The 27,938-nt window shown below is 43.5% G+C and overlaps 1 protein-coding gene across 1 annotated transcript in view; it reads right to left on the reverse strand.

Moving 5' to 3' along the window:
* The window catches only part of DNAH1 (dynein axonemal heavy chain 1), a gene marked incomplete at its 3' end in the record, with an annotated part of 71,460 nt that extends 43,811 nt beyond the window's left edge, over window positions 1-27,649 (reverse strand). The window contains 24 exon segments of the mRNA XM_084292898.1: window positions 526-631; window positions 1,185-1,306; window positions 2,962-3,126; window positions 4,846-5,058; window positions 5,970-6,223; window positions 7,646-7,844; window positions 8,776-8,931; window positions 9,393-9,534; window positions 10,936-11,018; window positions 11,882-12,001; window positions 12,785-13,010; window positions 14,331-14,524; window positions 15,074-15,224; window positions 16,219-16,517; window positions 17,518-17,729; window positions 18,512-18,669; window positions 19,884-20,136; window positions 20,640-20,646; window positions 20,649-20,812; window positions 21,772-21,904; window positions 22,746-22,902; window positions 24,262-24,436; window positions 26,797-26,869; window positions 27,440-27,649. Coding sequence (XP_084149024.1) covers window positions 526-631; window positions 1,185-1,306; window positions 2,962-3,126; window positions 4,846-5,058; window positions 5,970-6,223; window positions 7,646-7,844; window positions 8,776-8,931; window positions 9,393-9,534; window positions 10,936-11,018; window positions 11,882-12,001; window positions 12,785-13,010; window positions 14,331-14,524; window positions 15,074-15,224; window positions 16,219-16,517; window positions 17,518-17,729; window positions 18,512-18,669; window positions 19,884-20,136; window positions 20,640-20,646; window positions 20,649-20,812; window positions 21,772-21,904; window positions 22,746-22,902; window positions 24,262-24,436; window positions 26,797-26,869; window positions 27,440-27,643 — 3,966 coding nt within the window. The 5' untranslated portion in view covers window positions 27,644-27,649.
* Between the last annotated feature and the right edge of the window lie 289 nt (window positions 27,650-27,938).

Genomic DNA, 27,938 nt, shown 5'->3' on the forward strand with positions numbered 1-27,938 from the left:
TGGTTATCTGAGACTTCTAGTAAGCTGCCCTTTGCAGACGCCTATTTTTCCCCTCACTAAAGGAAACAGAAGGTCGAAAAGAAAATTGAGGGTATCCAGTTCATAGGCACATGCCTGGCTCTGAAATGTTTAAAGTAAGGTTGCTTGAATCCCACTCCAGGGTAGCCACAGGGTAACTGTGGAACACTGCTCTGCTTCCATGGACATGCTGGAAGCGTTTTATTCTGCTTTGCAGACTGGGAGTCTTTTATACCCTACCTCCTTTCTTAACGTTGTTTAGAAAAGGGCAGAATCAACCCAACACTTTTATCCCACATGGAAAAGAGAAACTGTCTCTAAGAATCAAGTTATTGTGTTTTCCTGGTGTCTGAGCCTGCATCTTGCATTGCCTACATACAGTTACAGGTTTTCCATTTCCATACAGCAGAGCATGAACTCTCCTCCAGATCTCAGAATACCTCTAAATTCCCATGATATCAGCTTCCCAAAGGTGGGCCAAACTTCTAAGGTGCTTGCTTTGCCTACCTGTGCAATGTTCTCAAAGCATTTGCGGAGGTGAGGTTGTACAGCAGTGGGGTCCTTGGTCTGAGACAGTATTTCCAGCAGCTCATCATCTGAAAGGAAGTAGAATCTGGAAACAAAGAGTGAGGGGTGAAGGGAGGCTCTCTTTACTGTGGCATCAGGGACTGAGTCCTCAAAAGATGAGGAACAAGCCCCATGTTTGTGACTGCTCATTGATCTCTGTGTTTGTGCAGGAGAGTAGCAGCCATGGTACGGCCATTTATCTCTCCACAGAGACAACTTTCTTCATCTGCAGAAGTTAGTTACTCTCATGAAAATGAGCTTTCAAAGAAAAGTAATATTCCTTTAGAGGTAAGAGAGTTACACGGAGGTTTTCATTTTACTCCACTTAATCCTTTCTAGACAAATGATGACCAAAATGCACAGATGTGCAAGACACTACTGGACAGCCCTTACAACATTTGTGTCTGCCTGTTTTCTCCCCATCAGATGGCAGCATTGAAAGGTACAGGCTTTACTGTTGTTTGCAGTCTTCTGACAGTATCATAAGCATACACTTATTTTGCTGTGCTCTTTCTTGGCAGAGTTAACTAGAATGAGCCTCTCCTTTCATAATTTCTGAACCAGGACGGGTGATACAGCCCACTGAAATTTGAGGTTACCTGGGAAAAGCACCTCTCTTGGTCTCCAGGTATTCACTCAGCCTTTTCTGTACAAGTTCTAGTATTTGGTTACATTTTTGCAGGTTTTCTAGTAGTGCAGGATCAGGGCACAAAGACATCACCTATAAAAAGAGCACAGAACATAGGAAGCATCAATACTGTGAGCATATGGGAGATAAGGCAATGGAGATAACTGTAATCACAGAATGGCTGAGGTAGGAAGGCACCTCTGGAGATCATCTAGTCCAACCCCCCTGAAATGCAGGGTCACCTGTGGCACGTTGCACAGGATCGCATCCAGGCAGGTTTTGAGTATCTCCAGAGATGGAAACCCCACAGCCTCTCTGGGCAACCTGCTCCAGCACTCTATCACCCTCACAGTAAAGAAGAGTTCTCAGTTTGTGCCCGTTGCCTCTTGTCTTGTCACTGGGCACCACTGAAAAGCATCTGGCCCCATCCTCTTGACACCCTCCCTTCAGGTATTTGCACACATTTATAAGACCCCTCTCTGTCTTCTCCAAGCTAAACAGGGCCAGCTCTCTCAGCCTTTCATAGGAGAGATGCCCCAGCCCTCTCTCAGCATCTTCGTAGCCCTCTGCTGGCCTTGCTCCAGCAGCTCCGTGTCCCTCTTGTCCTGGGGAGCCCAGACCCGGACAAAACACTCCATGTGGGGCCTCACCAGGGCTGAGCAGAGGGGCAGGATCACTTCCCTCAACCTGCTGGCCACACTTCCTAAGGCACGCCAGGATCCCGATGGCCTTCTTGGCCACAGGGTCACGTTGCTGGCTCCTGGTCAGCCTGCTGTCCACCAGGACTCCCAGGTCCTACTCTGCAGAGCTGTTTTCCAGCAGGTCAGCCCCCAGCCTGTGCTGGTGCACAGGGTTATTCCACCCTAGGTGCGGGACCCTGCACTTGACTTTGTTGAACTTTACGAGGTTCTGCACTGCCCAATGCTTCAGCCTGTCCGCGTCCCTCTGAATGGCATCACAGCTCTCAGGGGTATCAGCCACTCCTCCCAGCTTTGTGTCATCAGCAAATTTGTGGAGAGTGCACTCTGTTCCCTCATCCCGGTTGTTCAGGAATAAGTTAAATGAGACTGGACCCAGTACCAACCCCTGGGGGACACCGCTAGCTACAGGCCTCCAATTAGACCCTGTGCTGCTGAGCGCAACCCTCTGAGCTCTGCCATCCAGCCAGTTCTCAATCCACCTCACCGCCCACTCATCTATCCCCACACTTCCTGAGCTTGCCTATGGGGATGTCATGGGAGACCGTGTCAAAAGCCTTGATGATAATATGGAAGATGAGTGGTGATGTAGTAGCCCTGGCAAGTGGTAACTGGAGGAAAAAAAGATGAGTGCAGAGCACTTTTACCAGGACACGGAAAGCAGACATGGGCAACAGAAGAGCCAAGCAACATCTCTAAATAATTGTACAGAGTCAAACCTCAGGAGGAATCAAAGGAGATATCTTATGGTTAGGATTTAAGCTGGTTACAAGAGTTGTTGGAGGAAGGGACTCAGCATGCCAGGGAGAACTCAGAGGGGGTGGACAGACTGGTGCAAAGCATCACAGAACTGTGGACCTCAACATCAGAAGAAAAGGCCATGTTCCAAGAGAAGAAACATGTCACACCACCTGGGGCAAGGTCTCACAGTTTATACACCGCTGTTCATGCCCAGACCACTACAAAAGCAAAGACTCATATGCAACCTTCACGTGAGTACAGGTCTGAGGAATCTGGGATACTTGCATTAGTTTTCATCAAGGTACACACCTCAGGATTTTCATTAGCATTCTTCATGATGATCCTCCATTCTGTATCCATGGCCTGGTAGCGCTCACTTTCTGCTGGGAGCTGTCTTTTGATGTCTTCTGACCTAAAGATGGGCTCCAAGTAGAGCCAAGAGCACTGGCATTTCAGCCATTCATCTAGGACATCCTAGTGGGAAGGGAAAAGAGTACATGACACCACTCAGTGAACCTGTTTGACTAAATCAATCAAAACTGCACAAGAATGGGTTAAATATGTAAATAAACAGAACAAAAAAAGAAGTGATGCTGCACTTAGAGCTTCCACAATTTTTAAATCTGCTTGCAGAGACAGGAGATGGATGTTCCTTCCCAAAAAATCAGCAATGGAATAATGAAAACATCCCCTCTACTGACTGTTGTCAGTAGGCATCAGAATCAACACTGACTAGTTTAACGGAGGCAGCTTAGATCTATGTATAAGCCAATACTAAAGCTCAAAGGGACTTTGTAGTGCTAGGTCAAATTTCTGTGGCTAGTTTCTGTATTTTACAGAAGATACCGCTTCTGTAAAGTGAGATGGTATTTTATTTCGTGACAAGCGCTTTATGTGGGGAGAAGAATGACAAATAAAATTCCCCATATTCTGCAATTCTGCCATTTCCTCTCTCCTGTCTCACATAAACCAGCCCCAACCTTGCCTACAGAATAATCTATGAATAGATTTTCACATAACGCTCTGAATTAAGAGAATGAATGAAAAACTAGACATTTAAGATACACATCAGAGAGGAAATCCTGTTTATGAGGCAGTTTTAAGAGCAAGAATTAGGCTGGAAGTACCACCTCTTCTTACATTTTCAGCCATGGGAGACTGGAAGGTATAGAGAACCTGCCCAACACTACAAAGCAGTGTAACTGTTTGACTGCCTTTCAGACTGCCAGAGGAAAGCAGCTTTGGTTACAGCTGTCTCCTATCATTCACTGTGCACAGGCATTCTCTCAACCTAGCAAGACTGGTTTTTTTGTGTTTGTTTTTTTTTGTTTTTTTTTTGTTTTTTTGCAATGCAGACAACTGTGTTTGCCATACCTCATCAGCTAACCCAATAAGCCAGTTCCCAGAAGAGGCTTCATGGGTCTTTAGTGACAGGAATGAATGCAATCAAAAGGAGAAGTAAGAATGCATAAAATATCTCAGTCAAAATGACACAGTAAATAGCTGAATTTCCCCATATCACTTTCTGCTTTAGGTCTTAGAGTAGCATTCCTGCATCCTTATGAGACATGACCAGCACTTTAGAAACCTATGGCCCCAGCACACCCAGATGGTAAGCACCAATAAACAGAATAAGGCAATGATGAATAACAGATAACAATGCTGCTGTACATTTACATGGCATTTACAGAGAGTTCTCCAGTAAGATACTTGTACAGGAATTTTTCTCCTGCAGCAAAATGCTATTCTGCAGGTGGCGTCTAGCTGGGTGTTGAGCATTCAGGCTCAGGTCTGATGTGGAAGTGCTGGCACAGTCTGCCAGATCCTGTTCTGAACAGCAGTCTCCCATGTGTTTTCCTACACCAAGACATGAATGAGACTCAGCCTTCAGTTTGACATGATTACCAGAGTGCCTGTAAAGAATCTGTAAGGTCCATTAAGTGTAACGTTGTTAGAGATGCCAGTACAACAGCGCTAAAAGGTGTTGTCAAAGGTAGCAAAGGCCTGAAATTACATCACTTTTATTTTCAGAGTAAGGCAGTGAGATTAACTCCTTTACTAGAGTCAGAGGGCTTTAACAGACCCTCTTCCTCCACAGAGACTATCCTCTTGGCAGTTGTCCACTCATAGAGTCCATATTAAAGCACAGACCAGATGCCTGCCTGCTCCATGTGTGTGTGGGGAAACTAATACCTGTGTCATCTTCAGCTTGTTTTCCCATGTGTTCATTCTATCCTCAAAAGCTTTCTTGTATGGTGAGAAGGACATGCTCTGAATCATGACAATATGATCATCTAGGAGCTGAGAAGCCTCATCAGTGTTTTTCAGGATAAAAGTGCCTGTGTCTTTGTAAAGTGACACAGTAAATGAAACAGAGCTCCATTCATTCTCCATCTTGTCAAGTACCTGGAACAGAGGGATGAGTAATTTAATTTTCAAATACAACCTGTGCAGTGGTTATCCCACCTTCCAGATCTCTCTTAATGCCTCTCTCTAGCAGGCAGACGTTTGCTCTCAGATTCCATTGAAAAATTTATTTAATGCATCACACACTGAGCAACAGCATGTTTCCTCTGCATTGCCCATGGACTCAACACCTCAACACTGTCCTGAAAGGAACACCTTAAGGGGAGAAAGGGTAGTTTCCCTTTCAGACATCTACTGGATGCACAGAGGATGCCAGTAGAGTTCTAGTTAATGATTACAGTAATGATAGCTTTGTGAAAGGGGTTGCTCTCCACTTGGAACTCATCTGAGATTTCAGAGAACAAAAGCTGCCAGACAGTAATGACTTTCAATCAAGACCATCTTAGGTCACATCAGAATGGATGAACTGAAGCTGAAAGACTATCCAGCCTATGAATCTCCTGAGCCACCAAGTCCTTCCTAGCACACATTTACTGTGATAAAGGATTTATTACCTTGATTTCCAGAAACAGCTAATTTTCCCAACGTGACTTTTGACTGGGAGAATGCAGACAAACAAATTATTTCAATTTAAACACTTACTAATCACACTCTGAGGCGTGGGAACCAACCAGTAGACTAGCATAACCATCAGACAATGATGTTATGCTGCAACTGTAGATTCCATGCAAGGCAAAAATAACTTATTTTAGTGAGTGAATTCAATTGGGTGGTCACTGCTCCCATCTCTAAGGGCAGCAGACTTCTCATTCGTGATGCAGAATGTGCATAATGCTCTGGGAGAACGTGAACACTACCCAAGGCAATGACTGCCTGCTCAACAGCTCAGCAGAAATCCAACAGATATCTCTAAAGGCAACCAAAGAAACAAATCACTCTCTCCTCCTTACATTCTCAATGGCATATTCCTTGCCAGCTATCTCAGCTACTTTGGTAATGCTCTCGATATGGTCCAGCAGCTTCATTTCCAAGCAGCGACAAAGTGTCAGATCAGGTTCTAGCTTGATATCGATGTTAATAGCTTCTGACAGCATCTCCCAGTGCCGGTTTCTCATACCAGGATTGTGAAGCCCTTGAATTAAGGGGATATATAATCTGAATTCTTCAATCTTGTCTCGGAATTCCATTGCTAGGCCCTGGCATGCTTTCAGGGAGAGAAACAGAAAAACATCAACAATAGCACATGATGAAGTTGTCTTAAGTAACTTCCTAAAAGTTGTTGTCTGAAATCTAGTGTGCTTATAGATACAGAGTATAGGGGTAAGAAGCAGGAGAGAGAGCAATGGAAAATGCAGGCTTGAAATAATGAGGACACAAAGGCTCTCTCAACGCTGCTACTAAGCAAGGATACAAGCCTGCTCCCAGAAGTGGACCTGCCTATTAGCCTCAAACCTGTTACAGGCAAGTCCATGCTAAGAAGAAGTATGCCTTAGCCTAGAGCTCACCATGAGATTTCCTTTCTGAGACACGACTACAGCACGTGCCTCTTTTTGATTGCACGCTGAGTGGCTGCACTGCAGAGTCACAGCAACAATGTGAGCACCTCACATTCCCTGCTGGGTGGTATGCAAAGGCAAGGAGACTCAAGGCCAAAACACACATTATACCAGGTGCTAGGGAATATTGCAATGAATACGAGCAGGTATTCTTAGTATTTCTGTTTACCATAATGATTCATAGTTACTCATGCATCCACTCATCACCTCCTCCATTGGGGCTGATTCATGGCATTGTTTAAGAGAGAGTTTGAGTTAAAAAGGATGAATCAAAAATCTCCCACTGCAAAATATATTTCAATCTATGCCATCTGGTATGAAATTTTAGAATTATCTCTAAATGACCAATGTGTCTCAGAGAAACACAAAATGGGAAGTTAAGCTATGACTGAAGGCTTAATTCCAGTTTTACTAGGAGCCATGATTAAAAAAAAGACCTTCACATGAATTGCAAGGGCTGGATGCATCACCTAAAATTCATACACATTTAGGCAGAAAGAAAAACAGTTATTACATTGCACAGGTAATTTCCAGACTTTGCAATTTTTTTTAATGAGATCTTTTCTGGCTTTCCACTGAATTAGTTGGCCAATGAAGAAAGTAAGATTGGCCAAGGGAACAGCACTTGTATTTAAATTCCTTTGCTGCCTGACCAGAGTAAGGGTTTAAATCTATACACCTCCGGTCACTTGACACTAGGCTATATAGTAGTTCTCTGTGAGTAATCTGAATAATATTTAATAATTTGTATGAAGTAGAATAAACTTCAAAGTAAGAGGACAGCTTTTATCTCAGTGCTGTCCTAGGAATTTGCAGCCTGGTTGTTTCCATGCCAAACTAGTACTTCAAGCAGCAAACGTATCTTGATGTGAATCATCATATTTCCACTTTTTTTTTTTTTTTTTTTTTTTTCCTGGAAAACAACTTTGCTAGCAGTTTCTCAGCTGGCTCTAATATACATAACACATCCATATGACATCCTCATATTCCCTGTTCTGAGCATTCTGTGATATCCCTCACATCAGTATGCCAATATGCACCAACATCCTTTCCCCAGACTGTGTAGCTACCTGGTGAGTCCTTGAACTGCTTCACGCATCTCTGCATTGTCTTAAAAGAGTCATTGACATTCTTTTCTAGCTGTTCAGCATCAATTTCAATGAGAGGATCATTCATCCAGCTCTCATGCCAGCGTATCCAGTCTGACACTGTAGTCCAGAGATCACAGTATGGCTGGAACTCCTTAACCATCCCGGATAGCTTACTGTACTTTGGAAAGAGAGAAAAAAATAAGCATGCCGAAAGGCTATAAAGGGCACAGATCTTTTTTGAATCTCAAGTAAGCAATGAGAAAATTGTACTTTCGAGTATGTATGAGACTCTTTTGTACTAAGGCCACAACATAGACTCTGAGGGATTGCATTCAGCCAAAAACATATCCAGTGGAGGAGTGCCTGCAGCACATGTATGGCATGAAAACACTCTCTCCCCTTGCCTTTACAAATGCTCTGTTGTGAATGATGACATTTTGATAGGCAGTCTATACACACTCAGAAAAAGTACATGCTGCACATCATATTGAACATACTGAAATTTGGGTCTGTACAGTGAAGGAGAAATAACCACAGACTGAGGGGTAGAAAAGGATCATGTAAACTCTGCTCCTACTCTGCAGCCAGACCAGGTTGGACGTGGGTGACAATGATTTGCTGACATGTGAACAGCTACAAGCAAAATGAGTCTTTGCAGCTATATAAACTGTTGCCTTAGGAGAGAGAACATGCTACCATCTGAGCCCATCCAGTGGACCACACACTGCTTTGCACATTGTCATTCACATCTACACAACTGCAGTAACAGCCTGATAGGAATTGATGCATGTTAACTGCTGCATCAAGACCTTCCCTATCTAATTCTTCCTCATTAAAATCACTCGAATCTGTGCATGGACACCCAGAGTCTCTCACAGAAGGGGTAGTATCAGGCCCATGAGCATTCATCTGGGACAAGCTCCAGCATAGTGGAGTGATGGAACAGCATGGTCACTCTACAGGTCTATGGAGCCTCCCTAGTCAGTGTCAGAAAAAAATAGCATGAAGGATTCCTCCCTGAGGAACCGTGACTCATTATTTGCTCTACCTACCACCTCGAAGGCCCAACAATAGTTAGCATCCTGTAGGTATAAGGATCTGACACTTACATTAGTAACTTTCATCCCAAATATTCTTTCCCTGTTGTTGTAGACAGCTGCCAAATTCTGAAGCTCCTTCAACTCCTTCCTGACCAGCCTTGCTTCGTTAGCCAAACTGTGAGCTTGGGAAATGTCCACCTGAATGGAAAATCCACCTACAGTCAGCTGGAAGAAAAAAAGACAGTCATGAGGTATGGCTCAGAACCTGAGGGCTGCCTCTGGGAATCTCAGCTTCCTGGTGTGTTCTTTATTATACTCAAAGGTAAGATTTTTCCAAAACTCTGATATTAGTTCACACTTCCACACAAAGTGAGTTCCCTGACTGAATGTTGTATATCCCCCCTTGACGGCAGCACATCAAGATGCTCTGCAGAGAATTGAGTAAGCAAGAGAGGAGGAGCATGTGGTGCCTGAGCACCAAGAATCAGAATGTTGTAACTTGCTGAACATCCTCCTGGTGAAAAGTCAGTGTTTCCTGCAGAGTACTGCAGGAAATACTGGATAATTTTTGGTCCAACAATATATTAACCTAAAAACACTAAACTAACATCTAAAAGTTTCCCTGGATGACCACAAGACCTTCCAGGCCCTCTTCTCTGGGCAGTTTATTGTCAGAGGCTTAATACCTGCATCTCCTCCAGTTTCTCTTGAAAGCTGCTGTGATTCATGACCTGGATTTTACGAAATTTGTCTTCATCCTTTATGTGCTGGAGACGAATGGACTCAGTTTGCATAGTTATTTTCAGGGGCCAGTAACTTGCAGTCCACCTGTACTCACATGATATAAAGAGGGAAAGAGAGACTTTTTGAGCATATGTTTTGAATGCTTAAAAGAATGAGAAAATCAACTCCCCAACTCCCACCAAACAAGGAGGCTTTACAACAACAGAAACACATGTGGTTTCAACAAAGCATTTTTTTCCAGCTTTTCTTGTTGGTATGCAGTCCTTGTGAGTAGACTATTGAATTGGAGAGGTCTCAGGAGAGGTGGAGGGCCTTTTTAAAAGGAACAAATCAAATACGCTGCTGAAAAGCTAGGACATGGCAAAATAACAGTAGGCATCCAGTGGGAATGTCTTTCTCTGACTGTATTCACAAGGAACTTGAAAAAATGGGGTGACAGTCTTGATTTGTGGATTTTTAGGGCTCCTGAAAAAGCCAGTCTCCTGTTAAGTAAGGAAATCAGTGGCTAGGATAACCCAGATAAAATGCAGAGTGTCCTGGGGACTGCGATGCAGATACAAGAAAGGCTGCACAATGTGGCCGCTCATTTTAAGACGTTTCTTGCTCAGCCATTGCCTACTGTTATTCCATTTGGACTTGTTAGTTTGTGTACAATGACAAATAAAAGCTTTGCAGCATTATGTTCAAGGTCATACCCCTTCCAAGCACCTGGGAATGCAGTGATGTGCTAGTTCTGCACGTGCCAGTGGGCACACAGCTACATCTGTGCTAAGCTGTCCTAGAGCTGAGCTGCTTTCCTGTGCAGTTTCTGTGGGTTTATTTCTTTATTTTTTCCCCCATTGTCCACCCCATCGTTCTAGTTTCAGAAGCATGCTGCAAAGACTCACTGAAGTTGTAGACATAATGGACCATGTCCATATCATATGAGAGCAGTTTGCAGGGCTGAGCTGACCTTAGAAGCTCTGTAACGGTGTGTGTGAGCTGACTCGGCTACTGGGGCATAGTCAAGTCCCAATCTAAATAACATAGTCAAGACAAAAATTAAGAGGAGACTGCACAGAGAAGAAATACAGTAACAATGATACAGATTTATATTCCTTCTTATTCCTCAGCAAGTACTGGGAGTGTTTCTACCAAGACCTTGGAAGTGTCCATTCAGTTTCAGACACACACTAAACCATGTCCTTTGAGATCTTGCAAAGGCCTCCAAAAACAAACAAACAAACAAAAATAAACAAAAGAGAAAAGAGGCTTAATATGTTAAATAGGTTAACAGCTACTAGTTTGCCTTGCCCCAGGCCTGAAGGCAGCATGAATCCATGCTTCTCTATAAGCTTCATTTTAAGAATTCAGTGATCATATAGCTGAGAGGCACTTAAAAGTTCTGCTGGAGCTCTTGATAGACACATAGACCCTGAAGCACTGAGAGTGGTAATTGCTGCCAAGTGTCCCACTTTAACAGTGGGAGGAATGATTTGTGCTCACTTTTGACTGAAGTCTTCTTCAGTGAGATTGTAAAGGAATTCCTCCAGGACCTTGTAATCTTCCATGACTTCATGAATCAGTTCCTGCACGTGGTGAGAGAAAGAGACAAAAAATAGGTACCTTCAGACCAGACTGATTCCAACTCTCTCGTTTATACCTGATTTTCATGAGGCACCTTTGAATAGCCTTAGTCACATGAGCTTAATGTTAGTGATGTAAGGCTGCTTCTCTGCTGTGTAAGCAGTGAGAATGGATTTCCAAGCCCTCGTTCTGCTTATGATCAAGTCATCATATCACCCTCTGTTCTATATGAATGAAAAAATAATGGGCTGAACAGAAACTGAGTGTCTTGGGTTATACTCCAGGTTTCTCATTTAGCATGGACAAGTCAGTTTATAGCTTGGTGCCTTTGTTCCTCATGTGTTCAACTGGGAGGAGACTACCATCACAAATTGCTTTGAGGTAACTCAGCACCAAGATGTCCTACTAGAAGAAATTAGTTAACAGCAAAACAAACATTTGGTAGGATATACAATTTCTTGAAAACACCATTACATTTTATAAGACAGATTTTCAAAAAACAAATGCAGAACGCATCATGAAGGTAGCAGAAAGCATATATAAGCCCTTCATAGAATCACAGAATTGCTTGGGTTGGAAGGGACCTCAAAGATCATCTAGTTCCAATGCCCTTGCAGGGGGCAACATTTTTAACTGCTATTTTAGGTTTGTTGATGTAGCTATTTACATTTATATATATACATATTATATATTATATATTTAAAAATATAAATCTGATAACTAGGAACCTTATGGTATTGCATACATTGACATAATCACAAAAAGAAAAAGTGGAATTACGCTTCTAAGACCCCATACATTGTGCTGATAAGTTTTCTCCCTACTCCCATGGGTGTACCCTGCCCATGAGGGGAGTTTGCCTTACCTTCTGCACAGCCAGCTGCTCGGGGACTCCCTTCATCCACTCCCGCAGCTCTGCCAGGTCCTCAATACAGTTTGGTTTCTCATGCATCTTCAAGCTGACAGCTGTGTATGCATCACAGATCTGCAACAGGACACAGCAAAGAAAAGAGCACCCCTACAGGTCTGCAGCTTCAGCATGGGGCTACCAAGCTTCATCAGTTTGAGGACTGATCTTTTCCATAAATAAGCAATGGCAAAGGTCGTTACGGTACTGAGCTCATAACTCCCCACTTGAGCCAACCAAAACTGAGGTAAGCAACACCTTTTAAAAATCAAGTCATTAATCACTAATGGTCAAATTGGAAAATGTGTCATGATCCACCCACTTCCCACTCTGAAGGTGGTCTAAAGTTATGTGTACACAGTGCCATTACTTTTTCTTTCCACAGTCTTGCTCCACCCATCTCATTTGAGGTAGAATGAAAAGAGGTTGGGGAAAAAAAAAAAAAGAGGAAGAGGAACAGCAGGTATGTGTTTGAAATGATGATGATAACAGATTTAGACAAACTTCTGAAAGATGCAACTGTTTATATTTCATTTATCTTCAGAGCAATGAGAAGGATTTGCCAGCTGTCTACTAGACAGATCTTTTCAATCCACAGGTACTATTTTTATAAGACAGTAGGGTATTGAAGACTTGCATCTCAACAGATTTTTTTCAGGCACATAATATATTTAACAGTCTGCACATTTCCCTTCCTGTCTTTTTTTTTTTTTAACTAATAACTCCAATGCAACGTTTAGAATGTTCTCAGTAACATAGCGTCAGTTGTTGTCTCTTGGCCATCCCACAAACACACTGACTTCAAAAGCAGGAGGACAAGACAGGACACTGAGAGGCAATCTATGGAACCAGGTAACTTACATTCTCCACCTGTGAATGGAGATTTTTAGCCAGTAAGTCCAACATGGAAGTGGCAAGTGCTTTGTATTTTTTGGACAAATTTTGCTTAACACCTTCTACGCTGACATGGAAGGGACCAATGACGACAGAACTAGGTAAAGAGTTGTCCAGATTCTCCATTTCAGACAAGTATGTGTTTACTATGGTCATTACATCCTGAGCAGATGGACATTGCTCTAGGTAGTCTCTGCAAGTAAAAACATCGAAAAAAAAAAAAGGTAGAATAGACCTTAAAATTATTTGAACATCCCTGCTGCCTGAAGGATGTCCAGACATGTCCACCCAAATGATCAACACATGAAATGAATGATGTGTGTGTTCACAGTTATTAAAACATATATCTGTTTGAATGCACGCAACTTTTGCAAATGCAGACTGAAAGGCACTCAACTCCTTCTAGACCTTACAGCCGTAGATTTGTCTACATAGGAAGTGAGGGGTTTTTAATATCATAGTAAAGTACATGAGTGCTAGCAAAAAGTCTCATGGGCTTCAGTGTAAAGTCCACCATGTTAGCAGAGATAAGTCCATTGATGGGTGACCAGCCTGCTCAGAAGGCTCTGCAGTACTGTCTTCACTGCTACAGCTTCCACCACCAAGCAGAGGAAGCCAGGCTGCCTGTGCCTACCTGCGTTACAGCCACACACACGCAGCAAGGTAGACAGGCCCCCAGTTACAGAAGGCACATGTACAAGACATCAAATTGGTATGTAGCTGGATAACGTTACTGGGGAGAAAGGTAAGGGACAGAATCAAATCTGCAATGGATTTTAGAGCACAACAGGTGTGAAAATAGGAAAACATGCAAAAAAAAAATTAACTGTAGAAAGGGAGTGGAAGAATGATGGGAGAGGTATCAAGGCAAGAGGAAAGGGAGAGACAAAATGAAAACGCTGGTGTAAACAGGGCAAGATTAGGAAGCAATGTTTCCTGAGAAGACACAGAAGCTTGTTAGACGGGATTTGTAAATTTCCGTAGTTGTAATAACAAAAGAAAAACGGCTTCAGTTCAATGGTTTGGACTGACTGGAAAAAACAAAAATAGCTGGAGGGTAAAGGACAGCATAGGTGTGAAGAGAAGTTCTGTCAGCGAAAACAATGAGGCTGAAACAAAAGAAAACATTACTTTCTACAGAATGCTATCAGCCTGAACAGACACTATTTGAAGTCAGAGTCAAGTATGCTAATTAGATTTTCAAACAGGATGAGTCATTTTTAGGGCCATTAATATCTCCAATTACACTTACAAACATGTCAGGAATGTGACTGCTGTCAGAGGCACAAAAAAATTCTCTCTGCCACCATCAATTTCCTTTAAAAGCATGGGCCACTGCCCATGGCAGAAGGCTGCCTCTGATGGATGTCTGATCTAACATATGAACATCTGAGACAAGTCACACACATTTGGGGGCTCAAAGCTGGTCCCACATTCTCTCACACATTCACTCAAAAGCTTTCAAAAAAGTCTTGTGTTTGTGTCAGAGGCACCTCTGTGAGACACCACTTACTTTAGCAAGTACTGGATATCATTGTTATTGAGCTCCAGGAACTTCTCGTATTTCCTGGCATAGGCTTGGAGAAGGATCAATGTCTTTTGAATGGCAGACCACAGAGTCTCACGTAGTTCTTCCACTTCTGGTTCATGCAAGCCCACTGAGTCCAGCAAGGGTGTGCCCGTGATGAGTATGTTCTCCATCACATACTGGAAGAAGAAGAAGAGAGGTATTTCAGGACTAGCAGAGCTAGCTATGGCCCCAACAGGAGAGGCGGCTGGCTTCATTTGGAAGTCATGCAGACCATCCTTAATTGTGTCAGGAACTGTTTTTTTATCAGTTTTAAGCTATTAAAACAGGTCTTTCAAAATAACAGGGAGAAGGATGAATATGTAGAAGAGATCTGTACTACACTAATGGCACTGGAAAAGGTGCTATTTCCTTTATGAATCTATTTTTACTAGCTCCCATGCTCTCTGGACAACCACGCTACTTAGGACATAGCTCCACAGAACCTGCAGCAGCCAAAGAAGAGATAGAAACCATGCAGAATAGTTACAGAGATGCAGAGCACAGAGAAACACTGTCAGAACAGCGCTGCATTAGCACAGCACTGTGCCCGAATTAACTAAACTGGATTCTTAGCTACCTACTTCCGCAGCTCTCTCCCTCAGTACAAGCTTGTGGGTGTTCATGCCAAGCTGCAATGCACTGGGGAGATGTGCACAGCTGGATTGCAGCTGATGCAGAATAGTTACCTTCTCCAGCTGTGGGACAGTGTGAGTCACCAGTATTCCCTTGTCAAACAGAGAAAGGAGGGACTCCTCAAAGCTCTCCAGAGAGGGACTGAAATGAACACCACCGTCATCTAGGACAAGGTCTATTACAAAGATCGGATTCCTTTGAGGCCTGCAACGGGAAGAGACGAGGAAGAACACAGATGTTTTTTGAGAAAACAGCACACAACTATATCACAGTGGTGTTGATACTAAAATTGCCTACTGGATAGGAGATGAAAGCAGAGGAAAGGAAGACTGCTCCGTACAGATGAAGGTACAAAATGCTGAAAAACCTGTAAAGACACTGAGATCTCTCATCTGACTAAGAAGGAAGTGGCAATCATGACCAGGATCCCGAAAAGACATAACCTTATGTTGAGAACAGAAGCAGCTTTACAGAAGAACCACATTCAGCACCTCTAATATATTCTCAAAATGCCTTCCTGAAATTATATCGAGTATCTCCCAATCTTGCATGTCAGCAGCACAGCTTGGGATCAGCTGAAGCCAGTGCAAAGACTTCCACTGATTACGAGATCTCTAGTAAGAGCCTCATGTGAGTGGCAGGTTTTTTCCTTTTCCTCCTGTTTTCAATTTCTAAGCTTTTGTTTTTTAATACCACAAAGGATAGAAATCCTTAAATCAATACTCAAGGGGGAAAAAAAAAATCTAGGCACAATGACAGCCTGAATTTGGTATTCCTCAGAGATCCCAGGACAGATCCTAATCCTGGGCTTTAACCCAAGAATGAGAGGAATTAATGCCCATAATGCTTCCTGGTATTCTTCTTCCTGGGTTCCAAAAAGAAGTTAGCAGTAATTCCTTGCTCCTTCCAGGATGTTGTAAGCGGTTAATCTTTAGAACAGGATGTAAAGTAGACCTTGGTTCTGTGGGGGTGCCTCACATCATTAAATCAGCAACTTGAAAGCTGTACTAGCAGAGCAGCAAGCTGTGTGTTGGTCTCACAGACCCAAGAGAATGAGTCAGATGGAGGGCTGGGGAGAACAGCCCAGCTTATAGCTCCCATACTGCTCAAAACTTGCTTGCAAAAACAGTAATTTGAAAGACAATGACACTTTTATGCTCTTTCTACCCTTTGACCTTCTTTTCTCTTCCTTCCTTACCTGTAGGGACTATTGATGAGGTCATCTCCCCATTCCACGTCCTCTGAGCAATTCAGGACACTATGGCAAGCATCCAGAAAAAGCTGAGTGAAGCTGACCAGTGATTTCTGCACCAGACTACGCACAGAGTCCTGCATGATGAATCTGATGCGCTTCATCAGCTTATGTAGTTTGGACATCTGGTAGATATCCCAATTGCTCTGTTCCAGGTTGTACCAGCCTTTGCCTGCATTTCTCAGGCTGCTCTTTACTGCAGTCTTTAGAGTATTGATCCAAGTATCCTTGAGAAATGTCTGAACCTAGGGCAAATAAACAAAGCAAGCTGTGTAATCCTCCAAGGGCTGACAGGAAAACAGTACGGCCAGGTTTGCCGGGTCTGCTGGATTTTCTCTGTGAAAAGTAACTGTTTAGTACTGTAACTCACAAATCCATGCATACACTTGTGGCATTGAAGACCTGCCATATATCTTCACTGACAAAAGACCTGCAAAATAAAGCCTGATATGAAAATGCAGGAGTGCTCTATTATTTCTTTTTATACATAGTCTTTCCTTTTTGTTCTCTTTTCTATAGAACAGTATCCCTGGAGCTGCCTGTGTCAGGGTCCCTTATAAAAAGTTGTGTAGACAGTATGATGAGCAAGTAAAGGACATAACGTCGTCTTCTCTTGACAAGCGAGGAGAAAGGGGGGAAGCAACCAAGGGCAGCAGCAGCCTGCAGTGCTTTAATTTATTAAAATACCACCAAGTGTCACTTTTGCTCCACAGGCAGCTGCTGCTTGTGTTCAATAACACACTCTCAGTCACCGAGTGGATGACAGCACTGCCTAGCTGAAACAGCATGGGACTGGGAAGGACTGGCACATGCCCTCTGCCACTGTATAACCCTTGGCAAGATGTGTAGCTACTCTGCATGGCCATACCCAGTGTGCAAAGTGCTGTCCTCGTTTAGAGAGCAAGAAAATCTGGTGAGAGTTACTACAGGGTTGCAATTTTTTGTCCTAGTCTGTCTATTGACAGTGCAAGCAGAGTAATCTGATTAAGTACATGAAGAACAGAGTGTAGAAAAGCATTACCCCCATGAGTGCTTCAGGAAGAATCTTGTGCCTTGCAGCTGAAGGGATAGGGGAAAAAAAAAAAAAAAAAAAAAAAAAAACACAAAACAAAACAACAAAATAAACTAGAAAGCTGTTAAGTGCCAGCCAGGACTGTAATCTGCAGGAGATGAGGAGGGAAGAGGAGGGGCTGTGTAGCCCTATGTGGCTGTTTGTTCAGCACAGAACTAAGAGCATTTCCTCACCTGGGTGAAGGTCTGGATCTGGATCTCTTCAAACTCCTCCAAGCTGACATGCTTGGCTAAGGTTGAATTAAACAGAGACATGGTAGCTGCCTTGTTGCACTCATCATGAACCTGTGCAAGGACAAGGATAACTTCTGGCTTGGTCAGGAGCGAGACAAAATTGAAGTCTGCTTGTTGTTTGCCAAAAGGGTAGTCTGGGATGCAGATGAGCCCTGGCACCAAAGAAAAGAACACATTATTACTTGCAACAGCAACTCAATTTCTGTTATAGAGGAAGAGTACAGATCCCTTTAAGGGTAGGGCTTGTGAAAAGGACTCTCCTCCAGTGCACGAGCCTTATCATGAAAGCAGTTTCATCACATGGCTGAATGAAAGAGTGTCTGCCCTGCAGCAGAGACATTCTGCAGCCTCCCATTAGGAGCTGAGGGACTGTTGGTCCCTGACACATAGGACTTGTGGAATCTTCCCATTGAGGCTTCAGAACACAGCTGGATCATCTCAAGCTACTTCTAAACCACCTGAAGGCGTTCCAATTTTTGGAAGGATTTAGTGCACAAAGTACCCCTCCCCTCATCCCTTTTACTGTGATCATTTCCCTCCAGTGTGAGAGCATAAAAGAGCCTGACTTCTTTTACACCTGAAGTATGCCACAGCTGAGTACAGCAAATAGAAGGCAGCCAGCCCTAGCATAGTGCAGAGTGAAAGACAGTGAAGTTAATTATACTGCCATGCATTTGGTGCCATTAAAGGTGCAGACTTACTGCAGCTTAGCTGATGGATGGTAATGTGTTATACTGAGATAACATGAACATGCAAATACACTCTAAAAAAGAGCAAGCATACTCAGAAGTCTCATATCATCTCTTCCTGCTGTCCCTTATGAGCCTTAATCATCAATGTGAACCTGAGAGTTTCTGTAACGAGGTATAAAACCTATCATAGACAGACATCCTATAAGCACACCAAGTTCAAACTATTCCACTCTATCCCATACCTTTCTCTGACACTTTCTTCTCCTCTTTGTCTGGCAGGGTGATGTAAGAAAACGTCTGAGGTTTGGAAGTGACGACTTTGTCAAAGATGATCCTGTTCATGGTGCGCTCATAGTCTAATCTCACTTCTTTCTCCAGACAGCCCATACAGTCTAACACTCTGTTACAAGACATGGGAACAATGATAACCCACTATATCTAAGCAGAAGCGTGTCTGTAGCTTTAATGCAAGATGTATCCTTAACTCATTCCTGGATCTATTAACCCAGAAGCTCACTTAGTACTAAATATATTAGCACAGCTGTGCAGAAAACAGAACAGCCATCAAAGCCATCAACTCGACATTTAATGTTGGAGGTAAATGGGGACCTAGAAGTAGGACTGCAGCCTTCTCAAATGTCTTTTCATATCAAAGCAAAATCTCTACTGGGGGCATGTGGACATAGAAGCATTACAGAGGGGAGGGTTAATAACAAAGAGCTGAGGAAGCTAGCTGGCAATTCTGGAGAAGCAGGGCTATCTGGAGCATCTTCCCAACTGCCTCCTGCTGAACACCTCTTGATGTTAGCTTCCTTAGCCAGAACATGTGTATAAGTGCTGAATGCCTGCTCTGCTTACCCTAGGAAATCATCATCTTTCACTTCAGGCACACATAGTACTTTTCTTTGTGCCTATATTTCTGTTCACAGAGACCAATTACTCTCCCACCCTTCCGTTTAGGCTCATGGACTCTACGGACCCTAACACCTTCCTGTCTGAGCAGAGCAATCAGTCATGGCTGATTCTCAGCAAAACCACTAATGGCTCATGATTCATCAACCCAGGAACTCGTAAAATGCCTTCCTGACATGAACTGCATCTCAAAGAGACACTCAATTATATATCCAGGTGGAGATCTCATGTTCTGTTTGCTTCACCCTGTGCAGATCTTTTGATTTGTTTTTTGGAGCTGTTAACAAGTAGAACTGTCACCAGCAAAAAACAGCCAACTCTCTGGAGGCAGTTGGTGGTCTGCAAATCAATTCAAAAATGACTGATCTGTGCACTGGAAGCACAGGGAGACAGCAAGGTCAACCAGGCCATTTCCATCCAACTTTCTGCTGTTGAAGGCCACTTAACTGCATGTGTAAGCACAGCTCAGTGGATCTGCACGTGAAGTCTATCTCCTTCACCCCATCCTGCACAGTTACCGGGCCTCCCATCCTACCTACTTCTGATGACATTTGGGGCAAGAGATGCGCACATGCTGGAAACCAAATGAGGCTATGAGTTGGCTGTTCAGGATCTGCCTCAAATGTCACCCACTTCGTACCCCTGTGAAGCCTTACAACAGGGCTGAAGGCTGAGACACAGGACATTTACTTGATATTTTACCTCTTCTCCTTCTTCAGTTTGGGAGTATGCAGAGCCCACAGCTTCATTCTCCCCAGGCTCTTCTCGCTGATGCTATTTAGTCCATCTGTGGGCATGCAGTCCACATACAGGTGATAGAGCATCAGTGCCTCTGTCTTTTTACGCAAGTTGTTGGCAGAAACTACCCGCTGTGCAAACACTCGAGGATCTTCAGCCAGAAATAGCAAGCAAACTCGTGGCACCCAGTACTGACATGACAGCAGCGGGGCTCTTCCTGGGAAATGAAAGTGAAGTTTACAGAAGTCTACAGGGAACACAAAACTCAGAATGGCTTGTGGTGCTGACAACATCCGAGGGGCAATGTAACTGTGTTGGCTTAATGGAGATCAAAATGAGGGACAAATTCTGAGGAAAGCAAGGAGCATGGAATTAGTAGCATCTCCAAGCCTTTCAAAAGGTGCAAATTTCATCTTAATCTGTCCACATCCCCTTCAAAATGCCCAGAAAGACCAATATTTAAGTTGTCACAAAGGCAGGAATGGTGAGAGACAGAAAAAGCAAAGGCATCTCCTCAGGGAAGCCCTCAAATAGGTTATCAAAATGAGGTATGGACTTCTCTCATCTGGAAGTTTTTCAGGGCAGGTTAAACAGACATGTCAAAAGTGGTATCAGGGAGAGGGTTAAAGGACTTCTTTACATCACTCCCATCTTTGCTTAGGACTAGTGTGGGTAATGGACTGGCTTTCTGAATATATGCCAGATCCCCAAAAGCCTTACTTGAAACACACCTTCTGGAGTTTTTCCTCCATTGAGGATGGGTCTCCCTTCTTCATCACGCACCATCCCATTTTCATCTGTCTTATGGACCAAGTAGAGCTTTGTCTCCTTATCATAATCCAGAACGCCAACATCAATCCACTTGTAGATTAATTTCTGGCTTTTGGGGTCCTCTGAGAGAAGAATCAAGGATTAAAACAGGGTTAGTTTTTCTAACTAACAGGTTAGGGGATTTTTAGCCCTTTTCCAGAGGGCTACAGCAAGCACTTTTCTGATAAGAGTGGTATGGCTACAGTCAAATCCATTTACTAGCTTCAGTCTCTGTCAATCTCATTTCTGCTGTGATCAGCTAAATAACAAACTCAGGTCTCACTGTTCAGCATTGCCAATTGTTTGCAACACCAGAGCCCTCCATTTCCCTCCTTTGGGGTGTGATCAGGTGTAGTGTTCCCCAGGGCAGCTGCACACAAACAGCAAGCAGAAGTCAGCCATCACATGCTGGCTGCCCAAGAATTTACACAGCTTAGCTTTTAGACATTTTGGTTTTGCAGCCAGCTAAGCCTCCAGAGATTACTCCATAGCTGCAGTCAGTACTCGTGCCACCTCCTATGCTTCTAAAGCTTGTGCATATGTGTTGATATGAGCTGCAGTCACAACCGGACTCCACTACAGGTGTACCTAGTAATGTCTTCTCATTGGGAAGGCTCTGGGTGACAGGAAAACAACATACATTCACGTCATTTAATTTACCACAGATTTACCCCTTGGATTTTCACTGTAAACTACACTTGACTTCTGATCTTTCCTGAAATCCAGACAAAATATAATATGTTCAAGCTAACTTCAGCCTACATATCAATAAAGCAAAATTTTGACTGTACTGACTTACAGGCAGAGAAACAGGAAGGTAAAAGTCAGAGGCTATTTCTAAAATGTACAGTCAGTCTAGGTCAGGACTGACAGTCATAGAGATCCTTGGTCTCTTGCTCTGACTGCTTTAACCTGGTCAGAATGAGCTACTGCTTTTCTACTGTTCAGAGCTGCATTCATCAGAATCTATGTTCCCTTCTGTTAAATGGGCCCATAATGGTTAGCACTGCCTCACTTGAACAGTAACTCATTCAAGTTTTACCATGTCCCAGCACATCATCTGTAGGTAAAAGTGCTTTTCCAGGCACTGGCTTTCTATCAGGACATCCTGGCTCCAGTCCTAGTGAGATCCACTCTTCTGGTGTTCGACAGTCATACTCTTCATCGTCAAATATCTAAAAAGCCAGGGCAAGAGTGAAATTAAGTCTTGTTTCAGAAAGAATAAAATACCTGGTACAAAATTTAATGAAAGAAGTAAAATACAGAACATCTTGAGTTGGAAGGGATCCACAAGGATCATTGAGTCCAACTCCTGGCTCCCCACAAGACTGCCCAAAAATCAAACCATATGTCTGAGAGTGTTGTCCAAACACTTCTTGAACACCAACAGGCTTGCTGTCATGACTACTACCTTGGGGAGCCTGTTCTAGGGCCCCACCACTTTCTCAGTGGAGAACCTTTTCCTAATATCCAATTTGAACTTCCCCTGATGAAGTTTCATGTCATTCTCTCGGGTCCTATCACTGTCACCAGAAAAGAGATCAGTGCCTGTCCCTCTGTTTCCCCTTGTGAGGAAGCTGTAGAAGTTTGCAGTTCCTAAACAGGCTACAAAAAGTGAAAACATTTAAGGCACAAAATCTGTGCTGATCTTTGATCAACAGTTTTCTCCCAAAGAGCAATATCTGCACCTCTACTCCTCTCCAAGGGAGAGGCCACCACCTGGAGAGGTTCCATACAAAAATACTGTTGATTACTGCATCCAGAAGGAAACACAAAACAATACCTTCTATTTGAACGCACAGATGACAATGTGGAACATCCTCAACGAAGATATAATGGAAGTTATGGATGCCCTGTGGAGGATGCTCACCATCACGTAGATATCTGTCAGGGCCCAGTGCTCCAAAGCATTGCTTTATTCCTTGTCGTATCAGTGACAGCTAAGCATCCTGTGATTCTCAGAAACATCCTGTGGTATAAGCAATGAGATCACAAGTGCTAAATGTGTTTTCTTACCTTTAGTGGCAGGTAGGTAGGAAAGACAGGATCTTTTTTCTCTTCAATAGTTGGCATATTTTCAGGATCATGGTGCCTTGGCATCAGCTGATTGGAGTCTATCTCCTCACTGGCCAAGAGCTGAGCAACATCGAAGCTGAGATATAGCCGTCTTCTCCTGTTTTGGATTGAATAGGAGAAAAAAAACATTTAAAGCATCTAGAAGGGCTCCCATACCTATAGCTCTACACATCCTTGCACCGGGACGTTGCAGGCTTACCAGAAGGCATAAGAGGTCATCAGAGCTTTAAAATCTGACAAGCTAACACACTGAGAGCAGGGTTGCAGGAGGCTCCATTGTCAGCCTACTGCCATTGCCAACAATAACTGCCACAGTCAGCTGTGTACACCGAGCTGAGCCAATGTGGAAAAGCATCTGGTTTCAGTTCTGTCCTGGTTTCAGTTAGAAACCAAGAAAATTACCTCTGTGCTAACTGAAACCAGGACAAGTCCAAAGCAACTGCTGTGGGGATCAGCCTCACAACGGCAGAGAACAGCTGGATCAGAGAGCACTCTCAGGGACCTAGCGCACACATGTTCCGCTCTTTGTGGATCCTACCAGTGTTGTTCTAAATAATTTTTGCAGCAGCAAGGCTTGCTTTCTTCTTCAAGATGACTTACTAGTTGGTGGGTGGTATTTTTTGTTTGTTTGTTTGTCCTTAAATGTGGATTGTATCATTGAATATTGTTGGAATGAGCTGCCTAGGGAAGTGGTGGAGTCACCATCCCTGGAGGTCTTTAAAAGACATTTAGATGTTGAACTTAGCGATATGGTTTAGTGGAGGACTTGTTAGTGTTAGGTCAGAGGTTGGACTCAATGATCTTGAGGTCTCTTCCAACCCGGACAATTCTGTGATTCTGTTGATGTCAGGAACTCCCACACCCACAATTCAATTGGCTCAACTGGCAGGACAGGGACAAGCAGCAGGAGAACTGCAATGAGCTCTGGGGCCAGGAAGAACTAGGAACTGAGAAGCTTTTTTATCACAAAGATGATTATTTGGGTCTAATTCTAAATTAACAGTGCAGTCTGAGCAGTCAGAAACGGTACAAAACCCATAGAGCAGTGGTCTCAAAACTTTCTGATCATGCACCTCTATCAGTAAAAAGTTTTTAACACTAACCTATATATGTATATAACTTATAAATAAATGGACATGTACTAATATATTGCATACATTACAAAACAAACAAAAATATAAATTAAAAAGAGAGGAGAAAAAGATTAAATAAACAGTATTTTATTTTTTTATTTTATTTATTAATGGTACAAAAATATTTTCTTGCTGCTCCTTGGTGGATTAATCGTCTTGTACACCCTCTGGGGTCCACACACTCCATTTCAGACACCACTGCCTTACAAGACAGTATTTTCCTAGGGATTTTTTATATGCCAGCTAATAAAAGCAGGAATCAACACCTTAACCTGCTGAGCCCATTCCATGATGAAGTCTTCAGCCACTTTCTGCTTACATACCTCTCTACTTCAATCCTCCGAGGGCACTGCCCTGGAAGCCTTTGGAAGGCAATCTGCACTTTGGGCTTAAATGACTCTACTGGGAAATCTGACTTGATGAGGTTCTTAGTGGTTGGTCCAGTCACTTGCGCATCCAGGACACTTTCAAAGTCCTCAGGCATCTTGAAGGTTGTGACTAAGAGACAAAGAGAAGTAAACATCTGAAATCACCAGACATCACTCCACTTTATATCCACACACACAGGAGCACCGTGCTATCTACTGGGTTATCTGCAGAAGTTACTTCACTAGATTTGTGAGAGAGAAATACAACAGGTAAAGGGGAAACAAACTTTAATGTCTTGGAGATGGAAGATCTTTTTGCCCAATGCAAGATGTCATTATGTTTTTTCACTATTAAAACGATGGCACAGAAGTCTGAGACTGACTCTAATGAGCTTTATTAGCATGCAGGGCACTGATCTGGCTTGGAGGAGATCCGTTCCCAGCTTTGCTGCAGACTTTTTATGTGACTGTAGGCAAGGTTCTGTTTCTAGTGCATGGCTTCCCTCAGTCTCAGAAAAGGGTGGGATTCCCCTGTTACACCAGGTTGCTCTGAGAGCAAGGTTCAGTTGTAGCTTGCTCAAGCAAACCTCCTACTCACATCAGCAGTGGTGTGAGGTAAAAAAATGGGTTAAACAGCTAACAATCTCACAATTCAGCCAAATGTTCTCAATGGAAATGTGGACTAAGCAAAAAGTATGCATTTCCAAGAATTGGCTGAAATTAAACCATGTCATTTACTCCATAAATAAACCAAACTGTTTGTATAGCTAAACAAGCTGCAAATAATAGAACAGCAGCAAACTGGGAATTTGAAGCTTAACCTAAATTAAGTAATTGCATGCGAGCTTTAAAAAGCACTATTCCCTAGACAGAGCTGAACACTGAGCCAAAAAAAAAATAGATTTTGGTGGAGTGAGAGCTTTTCATTTGATGAACTTTCACGTTTGACCAAGGAGAATCTTAAGGTTCTGGTTCTTAAATGTGTATTGTGGAAGTCAAGCTTTGGTCCCAGTCCTTCACCCTGCAACAATGTGCTTCTGTCTGCATCAGGGCTGAGACCCCTTGAATTCAAGGTAATGGTGTTGAGCAGCCAACAGTGCTGAAACCAGACACATTTCCTGACCCTGAGAGGGTCCTCTAAAGAAAGAGAAACAAATGACCTTATTAGAGGATCCCAACAGCACCCTTGTAGCTGTACACTTCCTGCTTAGGGACTCAAGAAGATAGCTGACTCCTCCCTCTATTCTCCTCTCCCTCACATGGAATAAACAGGATCCTAAATATTTGCACTGTCCATACCAATATACAAGCTTACGATAATTTTGAGGAATCCCTAAAATGCAGAGGGTTTACTACTGCTCCTTTAGCCTCATGCACATCTCTCACTTGGGGTCTTTGCAGAATGGCCCTGATTTGTATTTGTTGTTTGAGCACAGCTGTTCCAATTTTGTCACTCCATTGTTGCAAAATCCATGGCACCATCCATTATGGCACTTTGTGCACTATCAACTATTTATGCCAATACTTAGTGTTTCATTTGCATTTACATTTCCAGCCTGATAGCTTCTTCCCCCTTGAAGAAGCAGCAGATCATAAATAGAGATCTGTCTGCACTTGTTAGGGATGAGTCTGTCTTGTCAAGATTCACTTGAGGATGCAATCATTTGTCCTCACTCATGAAAATAAATGTCACTTTTAAGCACAGGAAAGTGGTGTATATATAGTTACCATCTCTCTAAGACTAAAATCCTCTCTAATGCACACTTTCTCCCCACTCGCTGTCAGCCTATGATCCATACCCCCAGGAATGCTCTAGGGGCAGGGAGAGTGCCAGCAGACTTTTCAGCTCTGCTCTGTGCCTGTATCTGAGCATCCATGAGACAACAAGCTTTCATAAGCAGGTGGGACCAGCAGCTCAGTATGCATGACGATCCCTTGCATCAAAGAGAGAACAAGGCACTCGGGAGCACATTTGGATGCAGAACGAATAAATGAGAGAGGATTATGATTTTGGCTACAGTACCCAGATCCTGAATATGGCTTTAGAAGGCAGGTCCCATGTCACTGCTCTGGATAACCAGGGAAGTGGCACTGCCAGCTCCACACCCAACAATAATGCACATAAACTCAGCACTCTCCTGGCATATGGCTCTGCTGAATGCTGCATGCCAAACTCCACATGGGATTTTGGGACCAAACTGCCATAGACAGCAATGCACTCCACCCTGAACCTTGGGGGTGGCTACATCCAGGAGAAAAAGGGAGCATGATTTTACCACCCACTCAGACAGCATTGCTCTACCTGTACACGAAACTCATTTTTCATGGGACATTCAGGCAGCTCAGCACCTTTCCTGGCACTGAGAGGAGAATGGAAGCAGTGCACTAACCCATAATGATCAGCCTTGTTCCTGGCACACTTAGCACAAGCACCCATAAGGCTCATGGCTCTGCTTCTTGCCACGTCACCTTTCCTCTCAGTATATTTACCTTTAGGGGTGTGCTGTTCGAGGTCCGCCTGTTTTACTAAAGCATAGTACATACGAGGGGCAGCACAAACATCCTGAAATACAATGAGGGAAGTGTCAGAGATAACAGAGCAGTTATAGCACAGTGGGAGGGTGGTCTTAGGTGTCCAAAGAGACAGTGAGAGAATAAAACTCACTTTACCAGAGCTTTAGGGACAAATGAGACTGTTAATAAGTCAGAAACGGCTCAGAGAAGCACACAACCCTGGGAACTTCAGTCCAACATGCAGAGAAGCAGGCGATTTGTCATCAATGTGCAGCCTGAAGTCAACTTAAAATGTGGACCGATGAGGCAGGCAGTCACCAGGGTTTTACTTCGAGATATCTTCTGCCTGGTCTGCCCTGCTGCACTGGTATCCTAAACCCAGCAACACCATGAAGACCGAGATGGCAACGGCCACTGAGGAGAGCAGCACATCTGTGATCTGGAAGAGCCTTATGGCTTTACTTTGTAAGGGTCAAGGCCCTGCACAAAAGCCTCTGAACAAAGCGAAGGCTAGGACCTGGAATGAAAGCTGTATTTCTTCACCCCAGGTGCACCATAGGTACACTTTTTTTTTCCATTTAAGGTCAGTGGTAGAAAAAGAATTGCTCTTTGCACTTACCCCTGAGATGCTGGAGGCTCCTGGAGTGACGACAGAGTAAGCCTTTTGTCTAAAGGCTGAGTATTTTTTTGCCTCCTTGATGCAGCTACTTGGAAGCAACAAATTCATTCTTGGGCTGTCCAAGCGTGAAGCCTCACCACTGGTACAGGGAGGGCTGGGGCTACTACCCAGAGATTTCATCAAATCCTTTGTTGCTTTATCCATCTTCCAAGGAGAACAATGCTGCGATGGGCTTGCTACTGCAAAAAGACATCGAGCCTGTTAAACATCATCCTTGGCACTCCTCCACACACCCCCCACTGTGCTGGATATCGTTGGCTTGCTAAGAAGATGAGTGGGTAACAAGGTAGATTCAGCCCCCTGCTTTGGTACCAAGTGCTGCCTTCAAGACCTGGGGGCCATTGGTCTCACATGGCTGGCTGGATGGCTCACTAACCCTGGGGAAAGAGAACGTTTTATTATTCCTAATGGGTTCTGGAGGGAAAAGCCAACAGCATGC

This window comes from Netta rufina (genome assembly GCF_964035555.1).
Source record: "Netta rufina genome assembly, chromosome: 10".
In the NCBI taxonomy this organism is placed as follows: domain Eukaryota; kingdom Metazoa; phylum Chordata; class Aves; order Anseriformes; family Anatidae; genus Netta; species Netta rufina.